This window comes from Ruditapes philippinarum, unplaced genomic scaffold (assembly GCF_026571515.1).
Source record: "Ruditapes philippinarum isolate M1 unplaced genomic scaffold, ASM2657151v2 ctg3459_1_1_1_1, whole genome shotgun sequence".
Lineage (NCBI taxonomy): Eukaryota > Metazoa > Mollusca > Bivalvia > Venerida > Veneridae > Ruditapes > Ruditapes philippinarum.
The window spans coordinates 191,196-212,361 of NW_026855417.1; the positions used below are offsets into that span (position 1 = coordinate 191,196).

The window sequence follows — 21,166 nt, forward strand, 5'->3', positions numbered from 1 at the left end:
CACTTTAAAAGTTATGGAGAAGACACAACATGTTTTTTTAACGCCCTACTTTAAATTGTGACCTTGACCTTGGGGGTAGCAACCCAATTATTGCGCTTGGCACATCGTCTCGTAATGGTGATCATTTGAGCAGAGTTATTTCCAAAATTATTCCTTTGTTAAAAAGTTATGGAGCGGACATGACTTGTAGAATTTTTAACACTTGACCTTAAAATGTGATTTTGACCTTTGGGGTAGCAACCCAATCATTGCATTCTGTACATCGTCTCATAATGGTGATCATTCGTGCCAAGTTATTTTTTTAAAAGAAATCGCAGCAGTTTTAAAAGTACGGAGCGGATATGAAATGTAGACTTTTTAACATTTGGCCTTTAAATGAGACCTTAAACTTGAGGGTTGAAACCCAATTATTGCGCTTTGCACATTGTCTCATAATAGTGATAATTTGTGCAAAGTTATTTTAAAAAAATCAGCGCTTTATGGAGCGAACATAAAATGTAAAACTTTTAACACTTAGTCTTTAAGTGTGACCTTGACCTTTGGGGAAGCAACCCAAGTATTGCGCTCTGCACATCGTCTTAATGGTGATCATTTGTGCCAAGCTATTTCATTTTTTTTCAGCGGTTTAAAAGTTTTGGAGCGTACACGGAATGTAGACTTTTTTAACACTTGACATTTGAGTGTGATCTTGACCTTGGGGGTAGCAACCTAATTATTACGCTCTGCATATCGTCTCATAAAGGTGATCATTTTGCCAAGGTAGTTCAAATTTTGTTAAGCGTTTAAAAGTTATGGAGCGTACACGAAAATGTTTCGGACGGACATACGGACGGAGGACAAACGGACAGACGCAGGTGATTCTTATAATCCCCTACCCACTCTGCGGAAGAGGATTAAAAAACATTACTTTGCAAAAATGATTTTTAGGATTATTCGCCCTTTTAAAATGGCGTTATCATTTGACAATCAATATGTAAACGAAGTTTAAATAACCTTTGCAGTTTGTGAGAAAAAGGAACTTGAAAAAAAAGATAAGCTAATGCCGAGACTAACGCCGTTGATAAGGTTATAATAACAGCTTTACTTTTTTTCTTCAAAAAGTGAAACTAAAAATGCGTAATCATTTATAAAGGTCACTTAAAAGTACACATTAAATCATATCATATTCACATAGTATTCAATCCTAAAGCAATAACTATATTTTTTCATTTGCTTTTATCATGTAAATAAGAACTGATGAACAATCCCCCCAAAAAAACCTTCACCGTGAGTAAGACTTTTGACCAACACATAATACAAGTAAAAGATTTTCCACATCTTTACCTGAGTAATTAAAATATGTTTAAAGTTAGGGTTCATCTACTTAATAAAGGACAACAAGCTATGAAGTTTCAAAGCTATATGATAAAAAAAAAGATTATATTTTTGTACGGAACCGGTTTTTACGTACAAGCTCAGTGAACTTGACCAATATTATGCATCGGCATAAATCATTGATATATAATCAATGCGGGAAATAGTCCTTTGAAGTCTGAAAGCTATGGATCACTCTGACATTGTCCTTTATGCATTGTCACCATAAATGTATTTCTACTCAATGAGACTGATAATTTTAAATTTGAAGACTAGGTATGGCTCAAATAGGTTTGACCGGCATACCGACAGACAGATCGACATTTGCGAAACAATATACCCTTTGGAAAAGGCCATGGTAATACAACATGATGCATATATATATATATATGGCCAAATATATACCTTGATCATGACGTTCGTCCTTTAAGACAAAATTCATCAGCAAAAATATAGTGACTAGAATCCCAACTGCAATCATTTTTTTGCTCATTCGAAAATGCGTCCAGGCATACCAACTGGTGAATTTGAATGAATCGCTTTTTTGAAATAATCTGGTCATGTCACTCCTGACTAGTGTTAAATCGTGTTTATTGTTTTCAACATCTGTTCGTAAATCATCTTGCCCTTGAATCAAGTAATCCTGTCCTTCTTGAATGTCTCCTAGACTTATATTCAGATTGCTATTATGCTGTTTCAAATTTGATGCAAGTATTTGGATTATCGAATCTTGCTGTTTTAAAAGATTTTCAACTTCAGTCATCCATTTTTCTATCTTGTATCCCTGCTCAATATCTGAAAGGTCTTTGATGCAATTTTGTACATTAATATGACCTTGTACATCTGGATTTTGCAACAAATCCTTTAAAACATCGAAAACTTTTCTTTTCTCTAAGTCTGATGCTTTTAGAGAAGTGTTATGGGCAAAGTATTGATTTCTGAATTGTCGGATATTCTTTATAATGAATGGTTTTACATGAAACTGTTGTGAACAATTTTCCCAGATATAACATGCAGTAGATATATCTTTAATGTTAAGGAAATCATTTTGCCCGTTTTGCCATGCGGGTGGAATATAAACTTCAACGATGTTTGCGTATCCGTTTGGCCATTTCCAAGACTGAGTATATTCCCAAGAAACATTTTGTGATTTTCTTGTTTTAAGCAGTAGATTTCTCCAACTATTGCACGTTTTGCACCATCTGAAAGTTCGAAAACAATATTATATTATAACATAAATCAATATCATTATTCTATATGCAAACATGTTGAGAAAAATATAGAAATAAATTCATCCTTCAAAGGGTCTTTGATGTGTAACTAAATACCTTGCACATGAAACATATTGATTTTATATCGCAACTACACATACGAACATATAAATATCGTCGCAGATCATCGAAATGGAAAAATCTCTCGAAAACAACAAAACCAAACAAAATGACAATTGCAGTCTTCGTTTGATTGAGTCACAAGAAGCAGTATCTGAATTTCATCACTATCATTATTAAAATCAAAGATCTCAAATAATCAATACTGATATTATGTAATAGCTGAACAACCATCTACACAAGCAGTTATAAGTATGAAATGTTTTCCCTCAAGAAAAATATAAGCTAAGACTAGCTCTTCTGATATCAATTACTAGATACGGGACGTAAATTCTTCAATGCAGTATAAGGTCACAGGATGACACTCAAGTCATTAATATAAAACTTTTTTTCCCAAACACAATGTAGAAAATGGTCCCGACTTAATCCAGATGTAAAATTAAACACTTCATAGAAGATAACCTAGCATAATCGCGACCACCAGTAATCAACAATATCACATACAAAACTGTAGAAGACCAAAAACTAGAGAAAAAAGCATCCCTTGAAAGTAGTGGTAAAAGAGTTAAAATCTACGTTCAAAGAATAAGTAATTGATTATACAAAGTTTCAAATTTTTCACAAGTTGTTGTACACACAAAAACTAATTGTGTTTGTATTTTAAAAGACAATATCAATTACAAAGACCCAAAAACTAGTAAAAAGGGATCCCTCCAACATAGTGGTAAGAGTTAAAATGTAGGTACAAAGAGTAAGTTCTTGATTATACAATGTAACTAATTGTTGCATACACAAAATGTGTTTGTATTTGTAAAGGCTGAAGTCTGAAAAAAATGAAGGCGCAAGGGACATGGATCTGAATACATGTAATTGCATATAATAGATTCATGTGAGTGGCCATTTTTAATACATCGATTTAACACAAATAAACCACAGTCACAGTTTCTTTTTACTCGTAATTGACATAATTTATGGAGACTACAAGGCAGTGCTTCATTACAAATATCTATGTCATAAGGAGCAAAGTTTTGAATATTAACATAAATTTGTCAAGTGACTTGGGATGGACAATTTTTGACCCGAAGAAAATGTTTCATCATATATTTAGATACAGAAAAAACTTCATTTTGGTAAGGTTTCCTATACAGAGTATAAGTCTGTTTCATATGTCTGTTTCATGTGACCTCACGGAGGAGCCAAACTTGACCAAGGGCTGAGATGATTTATACAGCTACTCCAGATGAAAATTAGGGTCTTCACAAATCAATTTAAAGCCTCTAACTATTGTTGCAGTTCATTGACATAGAATTTACAGTTAGCAAGATTGAACCATTTCTACCCGTACACCGTCTGCCATAAGTCTATCTAAATGGTGAATTAAAATCACTTGATAACAAAATGGACTAAAAAAGATCGCAAAAAGGGGCACCTTTGGAGTATGCCACCGTCCATGTTTTGTCTTCTTACCTTAAAAAATATTTGAAATATTATTTTCATGTAAGAGCCTCGAACGCAGTGTTTTTTGCTCTTGGATTTGATTAGTCAGTTTTTAAAGGGATACTCAGGCAAATTAATGACAAAATATCCGAATTATCTAATGAACTTAAACCACGCTAAATTGACATTGTTTAAAATTCTAGCAGAATATCTTTAATGATTTTTATATCTTTTGGGTTTGAAGCGTAAATATATGTATATATGTTGAACGAAATTCAGAAGCAGAATCACTGAGTCATAAAGTTATTTTGACTTGAACAATCCCTGGAAGTTACAATAACAGATATTGTGGATATTGTATGATTGAAACAAATCTTAGTCATTCATTTGACATGTTCATTAACGTTTCCAAAGATCACTGTGACAACTGTCGTAATATCTAAACGCTCTAACCTGACCCACTTGGTCAGGTTAGAAAACCATTATTTTATTCTTTATAATGAGAAACGATTTGCACCTGTGACTGTCTAATGTATTCATTTAGAGGACATTTACATGATAATGTATAAAAAAATAAAAAATAAAAATATTGCCTGTGTCTCCTTTTAAGTGATAATGTCAAGTCTTCTTTAAATACATTTTTATTGTTTTAATGCATTTTGTCTCTCAAATTTTATGATATTTATATTTTATCAAATGAAATTCAATGTTTAAATATGTAGCTCAGCTTTTATTTGCACTTAATTTCATGTTCGAGCTATAAGTATTAAAGTGCGGTAAAATAAACATACTTTTATACTTGTCGTCACGGCAATTGCTTCTTATCGTACCATTGCTATAAATGAACTGAGAGACAAACAATGTTTATTATAACAAAAATTAGAACAAAAGATTATTTTCCCGAAACAATACCTTTCTTTGTTGTCATAAAAGATGTCTCCATAGTAGTATCAACTATTTCATATTAGAGGATGCCTGTTCTTTTATGAAGGAGTAACTCAAGGAATAGGTCCGCTTTCCAGCAATAAAGCAAGACTAAGAAGAGGACTGCATTCTAGAAGGAAAGGTAATCTAAGAAGTGGGCCGCTTTCCAGAAGCAAAATCCGAAGACAACAGCACGTTCTGGTTGTGCTGCAAGACCAATATTGCCGTACGTTTAATTAAAATAGTGCTGCTAGTAGCGGAGAAGTACAGCAAGATATAGTACAAAACAAATGCGACATTGTTAGAAAAGCTTTAGGAGATGTTGACGATTATAAGTGTTGCAAGAAAGCTGGTCCTCATACATATTTTCTTACTGTTATCTGAAATTTTACCTCTGTGTGTGGCCTTGATTTTGGTCGCAGAGGCCTGAATATTTCGTGCGACACGACGTCTCCCAATGGTGAACATTTGTGCCAAGTTATATTTAAATCCCCTTATTTATTTGGAAGTTGTTCTCCGGACAAAAGTCTTTCAATTAGCTCTAAGTGTGACCTTTGACTTTTCAACCTTAAGCAATTCGTCTCCATGTGATGAGCATTTGTATAAAATATTGTAAAAAATCTTCCATTTATGTATGGAATACTGTACGTGTATTTGAATTCGTGAAATAAAATTTTCACGGAAAGGTCCATTTTGGGGGTCTATACAAATATTCGCGCTATTTTGAGTTCGCGGAGGTGACTGTCGAAAATTATCAATTCGCATAGACCGCACAAGTTAAAAAATAATGGAAATTACCCTTATAAGATTAGGCGCCAAAGAATTATGGGAAATAGAAGAGTCGGAATAGGTGGGATTGCCATATTATGGAATAAGACATAAAATGATAGGATATCACCAATAGATATTCAATCTAGAAATGTTACAGGTGTAGAAGTTTTTTGTTTGTTTGTTTTGGGTTTTATGCTACATCGACACAGTATAGGTCATATCGCGACGTTCCAGCTTTACTGGTGGAGGAAGACCTCAGGTGCCCTTCCGTGCATTATTTCAGGCACGAACGGGTATCTGAGTAGAGCCACCGACGTTCCGTAAGCTAGCTGGAAAGCTTCCTCACATTAAAAAATCCAAAGGCCCTGTCGGGATTCGAATCCATAGCGGTGAGGGGCAAGTGGTTTGAAGTCAACGACCTTAACCACTCGGCCACAGACGCCTCAGGTATAGAAGTATTTACTTCCCCCGGCGAATATATGTATAATTTGCAAATATATCTCCCGTGTAGAAACCATTCTGTGGGGGAATTTAAAAACAGTTTAGATGATGTAGAAGGTGTTATATGCAGAAATTAATTATTGAGAAAGGTACAAGTTAAGTCATGGGTGACTACAACAATGACCTCCCTACAAGACAAGAAAATTCATTTCAATTCAATAAACGGGGAACCTTGCTAGCTGATCATATAAAAGTCAGCTAATTGCCACTAGTCTCTTTGCACCTGGTCTTCTTTGTTTATCAGTCTGTCTGCATATGGTAATTCTAGGCTAGAAGTTGTCGACTGGAGTTCAGAAGTTTGCTGCACTCTTGTTGAAACCAGTATATCAAGACAGTATAGTTTTGGTAGCTTTCTAAGGCCTATTATTTATGGACCAGGTATTACTTATCAGAACTTTGCTAGAGTTCTGGGCGTCACCAAATGTTTGAATTATAATAAGAAAACAAATAAGTCTGTTTAAATTTTGATGTTTCACTTGAATTTATTTATCAAGTATATAGAAATTTAGTATATTTCAACAGTTAATATCTAGACTTGAATAACATTAAATAAATAAATGAGATCAAAACATGTATATATGCATCAATGTTTGCATTAGCAATAACAGTAAATCAATTCTTACAATCGCTATTATTTCTTTAAAAATGCACGAGATGATACGGTATCCAGAAAATACACGAGTCTTTAATTTAAGACTGACAGATTCGCCGAATTGAGATACCAGTTGAACTAAGCATAAAAAAGATCTATTTCAAGTACTAATTCTTTGTTATATAATAACCAAGAATAAAAACTGTATATAATGTGTAAATTTAACTTTTCTAAACAATTCAGAATGACTGTTGTAAAGTTATTACTTATGAAAAATATTTATCTTCAAAAATCTAGAGCGCACCTTAAGTTTAAAATACTGACGAAAACGTCCGTAAGTTCGGAGCAAGAAAAAAATGTGTGAAGCCAAGATTATTTGTGAGCAGGGTTTATATACTAGCAGAGCTCACAGCTCACAATGTGTGATGTGGGGCTCACAGTTCACATGTCTGTGATGTGAGACTCACTGCCCACCAGTGTGAGATGTGCGGCTCACAGCTCACAACTGTGTATTGTGTGCAAAGTGCAAGGTGCTCTTAAAAATAAAAAAACATCAATATCTTACTTAAAAATATAAGGAAAAATACATAATTCATATATAAATCACTCATTTACCTCAAAGGTTCTCTTTCTTGAATTAAACATCATTCTTCGTAAAAATACGCTAGTTTAAACAATAATAAACAAGATTTCAAATAGCCCGCCTCAGACTGTTGCTAGTAGCAACTGCTCACAGTCAATTCCAAGATGGCGGATCTGCACAATACAGAACGAGGTCAAATATAAAATATTAAAATGTGAAGGATTTAACAAGTTTCTAGAAAAGTTATCTTGCAGAAACATTCATAAACATGGATTAATTTGATATGCAACATAAATAGTGACTTATAAGAGGGATTATTCAAATTACATGGAAAGATAAACAAGTCGTGAAAACACATGACACAACAGATTCTGGCATGGAAAACATATAGGGATTTAAACTTAACTCACAGACTAGAATAAAATCTGGCATGATACGTGACATTGATCTGATGTCTTGTGAAAATTTACTAAGACACCAGTCAACTAATGTGCTATTGCCAGTAAAAGCTTCAAAAACGAAAGTAGGATCAATGAATGACAGAAAGTAAAAATGAACAAATGAAGTAAACAGGTAAACTTTTCTAGATCATTACATTACCCCCCGGTTTTCCATGACAAAACTCCTGTTGCCATAACCTTAAGTTCATGTCATGTTACACAAATATTGAAGATGTGGTGAACCACCTTAACAATTCAGTGATGTGATGCAACATCTTAAGAATTTTTTTTAACATAAATAGTACTATGTGAACATTAACATCATCATAGTCATAAATTTCAAACAAGAGACTGGTAATTACATTTTTAATAATATGAAGTCCTTTTATATATAAAATAATCAAATAATATCCTTATTTTTAACATTACGATGAATACACTTAAAGATAGACCGAAATGAATCGTAAGTAATAATTCTTACTAATGAAATACTTTTGCATCACAAATTGATTCAAATCTTAATATATCTGCATGTCTAAATTCAAAAACATTAAACCTTAAATTTGAAAATTCATCTTAGAGTTTACATTAATTAAAAGTACATGTTTTACAAATTAATTTTTATTATTCTTTTTCTTGTTGACTACCGACTTCAGAGTGGGAGAGTTCTCTTTGTCCTCTGTGCGGGGCCTCTTCTCGGATCTTGTTGCGCTCTCATCACGTCTGTACCTTCTGGTGTCCTCAACGTATCGTTCCATAGACCTCGAAAGGGTTCTAAGGGATTCAGCCATGGATTCTAGGGTCTGCCCTAAGTGGCGAGTTGCTCTGGTGTTTGAATCCATGGCGAAGGTAACCTTGCCCAACGATACCTGGAGCGTATTTTCCAGGTGACCAATAGTTGCAGTTAGGGGCTGGTACCTCTGGGCCAGTTCTTCCTGATGTGGTTTTGTCTGGGTCGCCTGCTCACGGGTGGTCTGTATCACGGGGTTCTCTGCCTCTGTGACAGATGCCGCTCCTACAGGAGAGAACGTCATGGGAGTGCTGGTACCTAGTATTTGATCAAGGACGTTCTCCTCCCTGTTGGCCTGGTGTTGCACCTGTGTGTTAAGGTCATCCTCGTCATTACGCAGCACTGGTGTGTGAAGAGGTGTCCGCTTGGCTACAGAAAGGGTAGTGCTCTGCGGCGTAGGGACATACACACTACTGGATAACTGGGTGTGAGACTGTCGAGATGTTGGCATGCTGAGAAGATCGCTCAGGTCGTCAAAATCATGGAGCCCAGGCCTCAAAGGATCATACCTGGGGAGCTCTGAGGTGGATGCTGGCACTCCTACCTTAGTGACAGTGGATGGAGCCTTAGGCGTCATGGAAGTCAGTGTGGCCAGGACGTCTGGTGTCACCCTAACTGTAACTAGGTCCTGAGACTTGGCCACACTAAGCGACTGGGTTGGAGTCTCCTCAAATGGGTCAACGTGTTTAAACTGCTGACCCACTTGGTCTTCTAGGTTAGCCAGTCTGTAATCAACGCCCTCTGTAATCTTACGGGGACTTGGATTCGCCACCAAGTATCTCCTTTGGTCACCAATGCCAGGTGTGTTGGCCATCATCACATGACGCTTGTAGCCTGTCAGATGTTTCTCTAATTGGTCTCTGGTGAGGCATCTGAACATGCAGAGGTTACAATAAAAGGCCGCCTGGTCTAATGCAAGGTGATGCTTCTGGATATGGTCCATCACACGGTACCTCTCTGCCACATACGTAACCTTATTGCCAATACAATGCAAACAGGAGTACAATCGACCTCTCCTTTGTTGAGCCTCCATCATCTGAAAATATACAAAAGGGGGACCCTTTTTTACTTTACAGGTAGACTTGTATCATATAGTTCACTTGGTATCTCGCCAGCGCAGAACTACGATGTTCTTGTACAAAACGTTCGACCGCTGTTACTGCGTGTTCTTCGGTTTCTTTGCGTTCGAAAAAGTTCCGCCAATGGAGGAGAAAAGCACATAAAACTGAGTAAAGTTTTAATAATATAAATAGACATTAGATACAAAAAATATGCGATCAAGATACATAATGCTCTTGAGATGCTTATAATAACAGATTAATCATTGCTGGATTTAGCATCTTTTAGCAACAACTTTTGAGCTCTTTCTAACCAGTCTGGTATTTCGCAACCTAGATATTTCTTCAATTTGTCATGATGAGCAACTCTCTTGGTTCCTTGTCGATCAAGCTGCAATACATAGGTAACTGGTGACATCTTTTTCTGAATCATAAATGGTCCATCAAATTTATGTTCCAGCTTCGGTGTAACACCAACTTTTCTGCTTTCATGCAAAGCCCATACTAAATCACCTACATTATACACTGAAAATTCTAGGTTTGAATCATATCGCTCTTTACTTCTTTTTGCGGAAGTTTTAAGATAGCGTCGAGCAACATCATGCGCATTCATCATCCTTTGTCTTATGACTTCTACATGTTCTGAAGGAGAGACAACCTGATCTTCACGAACATAGCCGAACACTAGATCTGCCGGCATTCGAATCTCTCTACCAAGGCACATCATATTTGGCGTAAGCTTCGTCGCTTCATGGGGAGAAGACCGATATGCTGCAGCAATACAGCCTAAATGGAGGTCCCATTCATCTTGTTCGACAATGTATGCCTTGATCATACGCAACAAGGTTCTGATATATCGCTCAGTTTGTCCGTTACCCTTTGGGTTCTTTGGGCTTGCACGGGTTTTCCTAACTTCAAAAATATTGCAGAGCTCTTTAAAGAGCTTGCTTTCAAAAGCAGCTCCTTGGTCGCTGTGTATTGAAAGAGGTGCGCCCCACCGACATATAAAGTCATTTGCGATATGCGAAGCGCACTCTTCTGCTAACTGGCTTTTTACAGGTATAACCTCAACATATTTAGTAAAGTGGTCAGTGAGAACTAGAATGTGTTTATTACCATTTTCGGTTTTAGGAAGAGGACCAAGATAGTCGATAGCAAGAGTGTCCCATGGCGCACCACTTGCAAGGTGACCTAGGGGTGCTTTAGGTGTTTTCTTGGGTATCCTGTCTGCGGCACAGGTATGACATGACTGTACATACAGACGGACACTGTCTTTTAATTCAAACCAGTAATAATGCTGTAACACCTTCTTTATAGTCTTCTTGGTACCTAAATGTCCTGACAATCGAACATTATGTGACTGATAAAGTATATCATTTTTTAAACATTCAGGAACAATCATTTGAAGCCTAGCATCTGATTCATTTAACCCTATAAATTTCCTATAAAGTATGCCATTATGTATTTCTAGGGTGTCAAACAATAACCAGTAATGTCTCGATATTCGACTTTCTCTTTGCATTTCATTACTTGCTGGCTTCCTGTTAAGCTCTTTAGCCTTTATTATAGGCCCAATGTGAGCATCGGCTCTTTGCTTTTTGGCAATTTCTTCTGGGAGCATGCCACTTAACCAACCAGGGGATTGAACATGGTTCTGCAAACCTGAAGTGCTTGGAACTTCATCGTCAACTTTCGTAGTCGCAGCTCGAACATAGTTGACCTCTGACGATGGGTCAATATCGGCATCACTGTCATCTGGTTGTGTTGATGATGGCATAACAAGTTGCATTTGTTCCGCTCGTCGTCGACACTTATTACAAGGACCACATTTTAACGGCTCTGACATATCGACTTCATGACAACGACAATCTCTCGGCTGTGGACATCTAGAAAGAGCGTCACAATGTGGCTGCTTCTTTCCAGGCCGATACTCAATGGAGAAGTCAAAGTCAGCCAGGATCTCCAACCATCGCGCGATTTTACCGTTTGGCTCTTTAAGCGAAAACAACCACACAAGCGCTTGATGGTCAGTTCGCACCAGAAACTTGCGACCAAGCAGATATTGACGAAAATACTGTATAAAGTACACAACGGCTAATAATTCTTGTTCAGTAATGCAATAATTTTTCTCTGCTTTATTTAAGCCTCTGCTTGCATACGCTACTACCCTTTCACGTGAATTTTGAACTTGTGCTAGTATTCCTCCGATTCCGAGACCTGAAGCATCGACATCAAGAATAAAGTTGTCGCCTTCGTTCAAAGGAAAAGCCATAATATCTGGGCTAATTAGCGCTTCTTTAATTAATTTAAAGGCGGTTCCGCAATCTTTGTCCCAACAGAACTCGACCCCTTTCTTTGTAAGATTTGTTAAAGGACGTGCCATCTGAGCATAGTTTTTCACGAATCTGCGATAATACGACCCTGTAGCAACAAATTGCTTGACCTGTTTAGAATTCTTGGGTTCGGGCCAGTTCACTATTTTTGATATATTGTTAGGATCTGGGCGTACACCATCTTTCGATACAATATGACCGAGAAATGTAACCTCAGTCTGGAACAAATGACATTTATCAGGGCGTAACTTAAGACCTGCTTGTTTTATTCTATCAAGGACAGTATCAACTCTTTCGATGTGTTGCTCGAAAGTAGAACCAAATACAATGATGTCGTCTATGTACACCAGACATGTCTCCCATTGAAGGCCTTGTAGTGCTAGTTCCATAGTACGCTGGAATGTGCTACTACTGTTGTTTAGTCCGAAAGGCATTCTGGTCATTTCAAATTGGCCAAATTTGCATGCAAATGCGCTTTTTGGTATGTCTTCTTTCTTCAAGGGTATCTGGAAATAACCGCTTGTCAAATCGAAGCTACTGAAGAGACTCGCGCCAGCTACTGCGTCTAAACAGTCCTGGATACGAGGCAGAGGGAAACCATCTGGTTTGACTAACGCATTTACTTTACGGTAGTCAACACACGGTCTGATGGCGCCTGACTTTTTCTTAACAAGTACTATTGGGCTTGCCCAAGGCGAGGTGCTCTTTTGTATAACCCCTTTCTTCAGTAGGTCGTCAATCGCTCTCTTTTCCTCTGCGGCATAGGCTAGAGGTACCCTTCTGGGGCGCTGCTTGATAGGCTCTGCATTCCCTGTCTTAATCTCATGTTCAGTCAAATTTGTTACGCCAAGGTCCCACTCATCCTTGGAGAATGTACACGAATACTTTACGAGTAATCCCGCTATTATTTCAGACTCTGCCCTTGACCTTTCACATGTAGACCGCTTAAATAATTCTCTTAAATGCTCCGGAACCTGATCTTCTTTCGATGGTTCAATAATTTTCTTCGTTTCATTTCCCTGTGCAGCAATGTCTACCCTTCGAACATTATTCATATTTTCTGATTCTTGCTCACGTTCCATGTTAGTTATAACACTTACAATCTTTTCAATTTTTTCTGCTTTTCCAATCTCTGCATCTTGCCAAAGCTTGATTTCTGTAGAGAATGGATTCAGAACCCTGACCTTGGAAGTTGCTGCTCTATTAATATCAACTAACGTGGACGCCATTACCAATTGATATCTCTCTTTGAAACCTTCAGATGGTTCTACTATATAATCTGCCTGATTATCAGAGTCGTCTTCATCGACCCTCTCAATAAACACATCTACTAAGGTTTCAGACTTCCCTGGTATGGAGATGTTATCTGCTACCTTTACTTTTCTTGTTCTCAGTCGCTTACTATTTTTGCGACAAGGTATTTCTATACCCCTAAAGACAATCACATTTCGACTTAAAAGTAAATCTGCAGGGCCTTCCTCGTCTTCAACCAAGACATCATAGCCAAGCAGAGCGTCGTCTTCAATATCCGCGACTATCATCTCCTTTACTATATTCAATTCTCCGAGCTGAATCTTAAAGGCTGCTTTACCTCTCTCCCTTATAGGAGAGCCCCCGGCCCCTCTTAGGCAAGTTGACCCTTCCAAATGCGGACGCTCGTCATCACTCAATCTGTCATACACCCTTGATGACAGAATAGTCTTTGACGCCCCCGTGTCCGCCGTAAACACCAAGGGTTCTTTACCAACTAGGCCATCTATATACACACCTTCTCCTAAGTCTTTATGTGTTGAATGCAGCTTATTCTCTCCATCTACAGGTCCGTTATCCAGGTCCGAATCTTTGTTAAAGGCCTTTTTGCTATCTACTGGGACCTCCCTTTGGCCACAAGGGCTGGTCCGTTGAAGTTTAAATTTCCATGGGGCACATTGCTAGTCTTGCCACTCATGGCTGGGGTTTCTTTCTTTCTAGGACAATCCCGGGAGAAGTGTCCCTGTTCATGGCAATTGAAACATTCAAATGAACGTTTACCCCTTTTGTGATTCTGCTCTCTTATATTCTGCGTAGAGTTAGCCTTTTCGAGCCGTTCCATGCGTTGCAATAGATCCTGCATTAATTTTGTTTGGTCATTTACGACATTAGACCTTTCATTTTTAAAAGTATTCATAAAATTGTCATTTTTAACTGGAGTATTATCTGATGGTGTTCTATTTATAGTGGTTTCACTGTATTCTTCATCGGTTATCTGGGCTCTTCGTGTGAATTTTCTTCTATCATACTTTGCAGAGTTTCTTGTTTGAATAAAGTTAACAACATGGAAAACAGCCTCATCTATATTTCTTGGCTCTTTGTGGTATTCAACCTCGAATCTAACATCTTCGTCAAAGAGGCCATCGAGAAACCTGCGCACAAGGTCTTCATCACGGGTTTGTCTGTTCCTATACCCATGGGCTTTATTGTATAACCGTTTTAGATCTGCCGCAAAGTCTTCGGCAGTCTCACCGTGTTTTTGAGACCTTTTGCTGAACTTTGCTGCAAAAGAGCGAGCTGTTTCTATTTTCCTATACCTACAGTTAAGTTCTAAAATAATTTCATCATAATCTCGTAAAACATGACGGGGAAGTTGAGTGAACACAAATTCACATGCTTCACCTTCTAGTCTGGGCAACAGTTGGTCCAATTTATCTTCAGTGCTCCAAGCATATCTATCTGCAATCGTTTCGAACCTAGATATCCAACTAGGCCAATCTTCCTTTCCAGAGAAAGATGGTATTTTAATATGATTTACTTGGCGAGCAGGATTACCAAAAGGGCTGCTTGCATTATAATGCTGTGGGTGACTGTAACTTGGGGCATTTTGTCTTACAGGCTGAATTGAGTCATATTGAAATTCATTAGATGTGTGTGTATTTTGAGTGTTTGGCATCTGGAAATAATTTTGTGGTGTTCTGCCTATGGGCTGTTCATTTACATTAGACTGTACATGATTAGTTTTAGGTTGAGTAGTGGTATTGTCATTTGGAACATAACTGTAAACTGTAGGGGTTTGTTTGATTGAGACCTGTTTAAGTTCTTTTAATTCTTTCATGACATCTTTCAAAACGACTGCTATACCCGTCATCATGTGTGTCATCTGGTCACACGAATTGTCATTAGTGTTCTGCTGAGAGAACGGAGCATCATTGTTAGAGTTGGCACTCAAAACTGAACAATTATCAGAGATATCATCATCAGCCAATGTGCTGGACGATGGATTTACATGTACTTGCACCTCTACTGGAATACTCGAGAATGTTATCACCCCTTCACTGTCTACGGCTGCCGGATCATTCATCTTTAGCACGGGTTACTTAACAATATTGACGTAAGGTACGATCACTGGATCTGAATAGTTTATCAGATCCCACCGCTGCCACCATAAAAATGTTACGCTCTAGTAGTTGAGAGTCTCTTTGCACCTGGCCTTCTTTGTTTATCAGTCTGTCTGCATATGGTAATTCTAGGCTAGAAGTTGTCGACTGGAGTTCAGAAGTTTGCTGCACTCTTGTTGAAACCAGTATATCAAGACAGTATAGTTTTGGTAGCTTTCTAAGGCCTGTTATTTATGGACCAGGTATTACTTATCAGAACTTTGCTAGAGTTCTGGGCTTCACCAAATGTTTGAATTATAATAAGAAAAACAAATAAGTCTGTTTAAATTATGATGTTTCACTTGAATTTATTTATCAAGTATATAGAAATTTAGTATATTTCAACAGTTAATAATTAGACTTGAATAACATTAAATAAATAAATGAGATCAAAACATGTATGCATCAATGTTTGCATTAGCAATATACAGTAAATCAATTCTTACAATCGCTATTATTTCTCTTAAAATGCACGAGATGATACGGTATCCAGAAAAATACACGAGTCTTTAATTTAAGACTGACAGATTCGCCGAATTGAGATACCAGTTGAACTAAGCATAAAAAAGATCTATTTCAAGTACTAATTCTTTGTTATATAATAACCAAGAACAAAACTCTATATAATGTGTAAATTTAACTTTTCTAAACAATTTAGAATGACTGTTGTAAAGTTATTACTTATGAAAAATATTTATCTTCAAAAATCTAGAGCGCACCTTAAGTTTAAAATACTGACGAAAACGTCCGTAAGTTCGGAGCAAGAAAAAAAAAGTGTGAAGCCAAGATTACTTGTGAGCAGGGTTTAAATACTAGCAGAGCTCACAGCTCACAATGTGTGATGTGGGGCTCACAGTTCACATGTCTGTGATGTGAGACTCACTGCCCACCAGTGTGAGATGTGCGGCTCACAGCTCACAACTGTGTATTGTGTGCAAAGTGCAAGGTGCTCTTAATAATAAAAAACATCAATATCTTACTTAAAAATATAAGGAAAAATACATAATTCATATATAAATCACTCATTTACCTCAAAGGTTCTCTTTCTTGAATTAAACATCATTCTTCGTAAAAATACGCTAGTTTAAACAATAATAAATACGATTTCAAATAGCCCGCCTCAGACTGTTGCTAGTAGCAACTGCTCACAGTCAATTCCAAGATGGCGGATCTGCACAATACAGAACGAGGTCAAATATAAAATATCAAAATGTGAAGGATTTAACAAGTTTCTAGAAAAGTTATCTTGCAGAAACATTCATAAACATGGATTAATTTGATATGCAACGTAAATAGTGACTTATAAGAGGGATTATTCAAATTACATGGAAAGATAAACAAGTCGTGAAAACACATGACACAACAGATTCTGGCATGGAAAACATATAGGGATTTAAACTTAACTCACAGACTAGAATAAAATCTGGCATGATACGTGACATTGATCTGATGTCTTGTGAAAATTTACTAAGACACCAGTCAACTAATGTGCTATTGCCAGTAAAAGCTTCAAAAACGAAAGTAGGATCAATGAATGACAGAAAGTAAAAATGAATAAATGAAGTAACAGGTAAACTTTTCTAGATCATTACAATATATATGAAGGCAGCCTAAACGCATCGACACACAGTACACCTATAAGCACTATGTGCATACCGCTTGAGCTATACAAGTTAGACAAATCCGGTAAGCCGAGTATTAACTGGAAAAATGTGAAAATATTCAAGAAATTTATCGTATGATTTAAATGAAAATGCTCAGTTAATGACCTTGCTGAATTCAGAAATTAGAATAAAAAATTATAGATAAGTGAAAATAGACCAAGAGTCATAAATTGTTTTAGTTACATTGAATTTAAGACGGCTTAACGAGCATTTTGACACATACACAGAATATCAGTTACCTCATACATAGAAAAAAGAGTTGTGGAAACTGATTTACAAAAAATAGAATAATCTTGTTTTTAAATGGAATTTGATGGTGATATGTGCAGTGACCCTACAAGTATAATTCTGGATGGAGAAGCTATTTTGAAAAGTTATATACGCCTACTAAAAACAACAATTTTAACAAAGACTATCTCTCAAAATGTGAAAAGGAACTTGAAGACATTATTGGCTGAATTGAAAATACCACTTTTGTAAAAATTTAGATTAATGAAAATTGAGTGAAACAAGAACTTAAAACTTGTAAAAATGGAAAAGCTTGCGGCCACGATCAAAAACATATCAAATATGGCGGAGCACTTTTGCTGTCAGTCAAAACAAAATTATAATAGGATATGTCGGACTTCGTGAACATACCCGATGAACTTAAGAAAGGTGTAATAACTACTTTATACAAAGAGTCAAATAAAAATAAACGAAATCTGGAGAGTTATCGTGCTATATCTCTTTGCTCTACAGTACTGAAATTATTTGTAAAATGTATATCAACCTTCATAAATCGTGAAATTACAGTGAAAGTAAATACTATGCAAGGCGGGTTCCAGAAATATTTTAGCTGCACAATGACACAATTAAATTTCTACTCCGAGAAAATATATATTCCACAAAGGAAACTAATACAAATTTGTTTACGTGCTTCTTAGACGCAAAACAAGATTTTTACCATGTTTCTCATCAAGTTTTGATGCTAAAATTATATAACACTGATATTGATATACATGTTATCAAAAAATACAAGTTTATGAAATGTTTCGAAATGTTTCAAAGCTGTGTAAGAACACAAGGACATACGTCAGAATGATTTCAGATACTCCAGGGAACAAGACATGGTCAATGTACCAGTCCATTTCTGTATTTTGTCTTTATAGATGGTCTTATAAATAAAGTTGAAAGTTCTAGTCGATGTTTAAGCATAGATGGTGTCAGCTTCGGTACGAGTTGTCCTACTTCCGCGGACGACATGACTTTGACGTCACTCACAAAGGCTGGTTAAGACAGCTTTATTAATACATGGTATGAAACTTTGGCTCATGAGCAATATCTGTATAATGTAAAGAAAAGTAATGTCGTCGTGTTTAATTCACCTGATAAATATTACCAGAAAACTTCGGGGAAATGGAAATTTGGCCGAGATAAAGTGCTAGAAACACATAATTATCTTAATTTAGGTATTTTATGTAATAAGAATATGTGTCTCAATGAAAATATAAAAGAAGCATGTACAAAACTGCCTAAAACGTATTTTAGTTTATCAGACTGTGGCGTACATAATTCTTGAATACGTCTTATCTCTGCAAAACATTTTATGAAAGTATAGTATTACCTAGATCTTTGCTTGGTTGTGAACTTTGGTCCGATATAACAAAGACTCAAAACGATCACCCAAGATTGTCTGCAGACAATGTGTAAAGTATATGCAGTCATTACCTCGGTTTACTTGAACAAACATCGCTTTAAATCGTTTAGGTATACTTTCAATTGAACAAGAAATCGACAAAAGGAAAATGCTTTTTTTGCATTAAATCAGTTGTTTACTTAATATGATTATATTAGGATATGTCCAGTATGTATAGACGACTCTCACAATCTGTGGTACATCATGTTTTGTTATTCTGCCCAATAAATTACATTTATAGACAACAATTGTGAAAAAAGTAATAGTAATTACGTCTATTATTTGTTTGTAATAGTAATTACGTCTATTATTTGTTTGTAATGGTTCTTAATATCCGCTTCTTTAACCTAATAAGATTACATGATGTATATAAATATGTATGTAACAATGTTAATATCATTAAACTGTCATATAAGTAAATGTAATATATGTAAATATGTCACGATTATAATTATTATATTAGTACATATGTTATGCTCTTCTAAATGGAAGAAATAAAGAATATCTATCTATCTACATAATTTTAACTGTAATCATCATGGGGGTTCACAGTTATTTTCAATACCTGGTGTCAAATAATGCGCTATTGTACAGAACAAAGACATTGTCTAACAAGAGAATGCTCGTTAACGTGCATGATTTTTCATAGTTTTACAAAATTTAACACTGCACTGAATGAGCAGACAGCACAGAACAGAAAATACTCTTTATTCTCTCAGGTACATAAGTACAGTATGAGGAAAATCAAATAAAAATCAAATTAAAGTTTGACAAAGGTGTATAAGTAATACATTGGGGGAGACCGTAATAAAGTTTGAAACTATAACATGATCCATATAGGTAGTAACAATATAAAAACATACAAAAAGGTGTAAAATGTAATGTAAGTTTAATTTTATATTTACCTTACTAAATGGCTTATATTCATATAATTATTTTAATTTGACCATTAAGGTTTTACAAAAAAGACAAATGCTTTAATTTTTCAGGTGTTTTCATATTCATCAAACTATTAAAACAACTCTCAGTGTTTAAAACTGCGAAATTTAACTTATTGGTAAGAATTGACCGATGATACGTAAAGAAAGGGCAGTTTAATAAATAATGTTTTTCGGTGCGTAACTCATCTAGGTCACAAATTGTGCACGTTCTGTCATTGAATACTGTTCAGTCCCACCTGTCGGTTTCAACAGGAAATTTATTATTAGAAAACCGAAATATATGCGGCAATAGTTTAAAATATGGTTTTAATTCTAATGTGGATTTAAATGAATTATATATTTTGCTTTTCTTAGAAGATTGCAAATTCCCGTACCATTGCTGTTTGTACTGATCTATTAACGTGAGTTTTACTAGCGCATGTGTATTCAATTGTATATTTGTATTATATTGATTGAATGACCAGCCGAATCAAGTATTCTCTTAACGTACGAGGTCATTTAAAAGTTGTGGTTTGACGATTAACCATATATGTATTAAGTTTAAACGATAACTTGTTATGGTCACCAGATAGTAAGCGTGTCCAAAATCCAATTATTCTGCTTTTAACTACAACTGAGATAGGATACCTTCCCAATTCACCGTGTAATATATAAATAGGTGTACTTCTACGTGCGTTTAATAGTTTGCGCAAAAAAAATCGTTATGAACTGATTATAACATATCTAAGTTTTCGAAGCCAAAAATTTCTGAGCCATATGTTAGAATCGGTAAGACAGTGTGGTCGAATAATTGTATGCTCAAGTCAATTGGTAAGTCAGCATTTCTAATTTTGAGAAAAGTAAAATCATTGTTTTTTTTCCCCTACTCAACTATGTGTTTGCGGGAGTTATTAAGAATGACCCGGAGCTTGAAAATTTAATGCCTAGATAAAGATATGTATCAGAAAAATCAAAAATGTTATCACCAAGTTTGAATTCGTAGTTACGATCAGACAGACAAACAACCAAAACCAATAATTTTTGTTTTGTTCAGGTTCACTGTAAGATCCCATTCTCTACAATAAGAATTAAAAGCGTTCAGACATATTTGGAAATCCGTTGGGTCATCTGAAATGATAACGGTGTCATCAGCATACAAAATGACTAAAGGTTTAAGCCAATAAGATTCAGTTAAATCGTCTTCAAGTTTAACACCGATGCCACCTGAAACTTCAATACTTGTCTGTAAATCATAAAGAAAAAGAGCGAACAAAAGAGTCGACAGATTCTCAACTTGACGGACTCAATTCATGCATGCAAAAAGGGGGACGAATCACCATTAAGGGAAACACAAGATTTAATGTTACTATACATATTTTGA

The 21,166-nt window shown here is 36.0% G+C and overlaps 2 protein-coding genes across 2 annotated transcripts in view; both read right to left on the reverse strand.

Annotated features, from left to right (window-relative positions):
- LOC132743243 (uncharacterized) overlaps window positions 1-21,166 on the reverse strand; it is a 40,165-nt gene that overhangs the window by 10,359 nt on the left and 8,640 nt on the right. The window contains exon 2 of the mRNA XM_060731778.1: window positions 1,759-2,555. Within this exon, the coding sequence (XP_060587761.1) occupies window positions 1,759-2,555 (797 nt within the window). The remainder of the gene's footprint in view (window positions 1-1,758; window positions 2,556-21,166) is intronic.
- On the reverse strand, window positions 8,409-17,072 carry LOC132743224 (uncharacterized). Its single transcript, XM_060731752.1, has 2 exons — window positions 16,554-17,072; window positions 8,409-9,758 (listed from the first exon to the last, which is right to left on the reverse strand). Exons 1-2 carry the CDS (start codon window positions 16,584-16,586, stop codon window positions 8,547-8,549), a joined length of 1,245 nt encoding a protein of 414 aa, XP_060587735.1. The 5' UTR covers window positions 16,587-17,072; the 3' UTR covers window positions 8,409-8,546.

What these genes read in the sequence shown, in the direction of transcription:
- LOC132743224 (XM_060731752.1), bottom strand. Translation starts at nt 16,586, where the DNA reads ATGATGTTTAATTCAAGAAAGAGAACCTTTGAG. An exon ending in CAAGAAAGAGAACCTTTGAG is followed by an intron (nt 9,759 to 16,553) that starts GTAAATGAGTGA and finishes GTATATTTTCAG; the next exon opens with ATGATGGAGGCTCAACAAAG.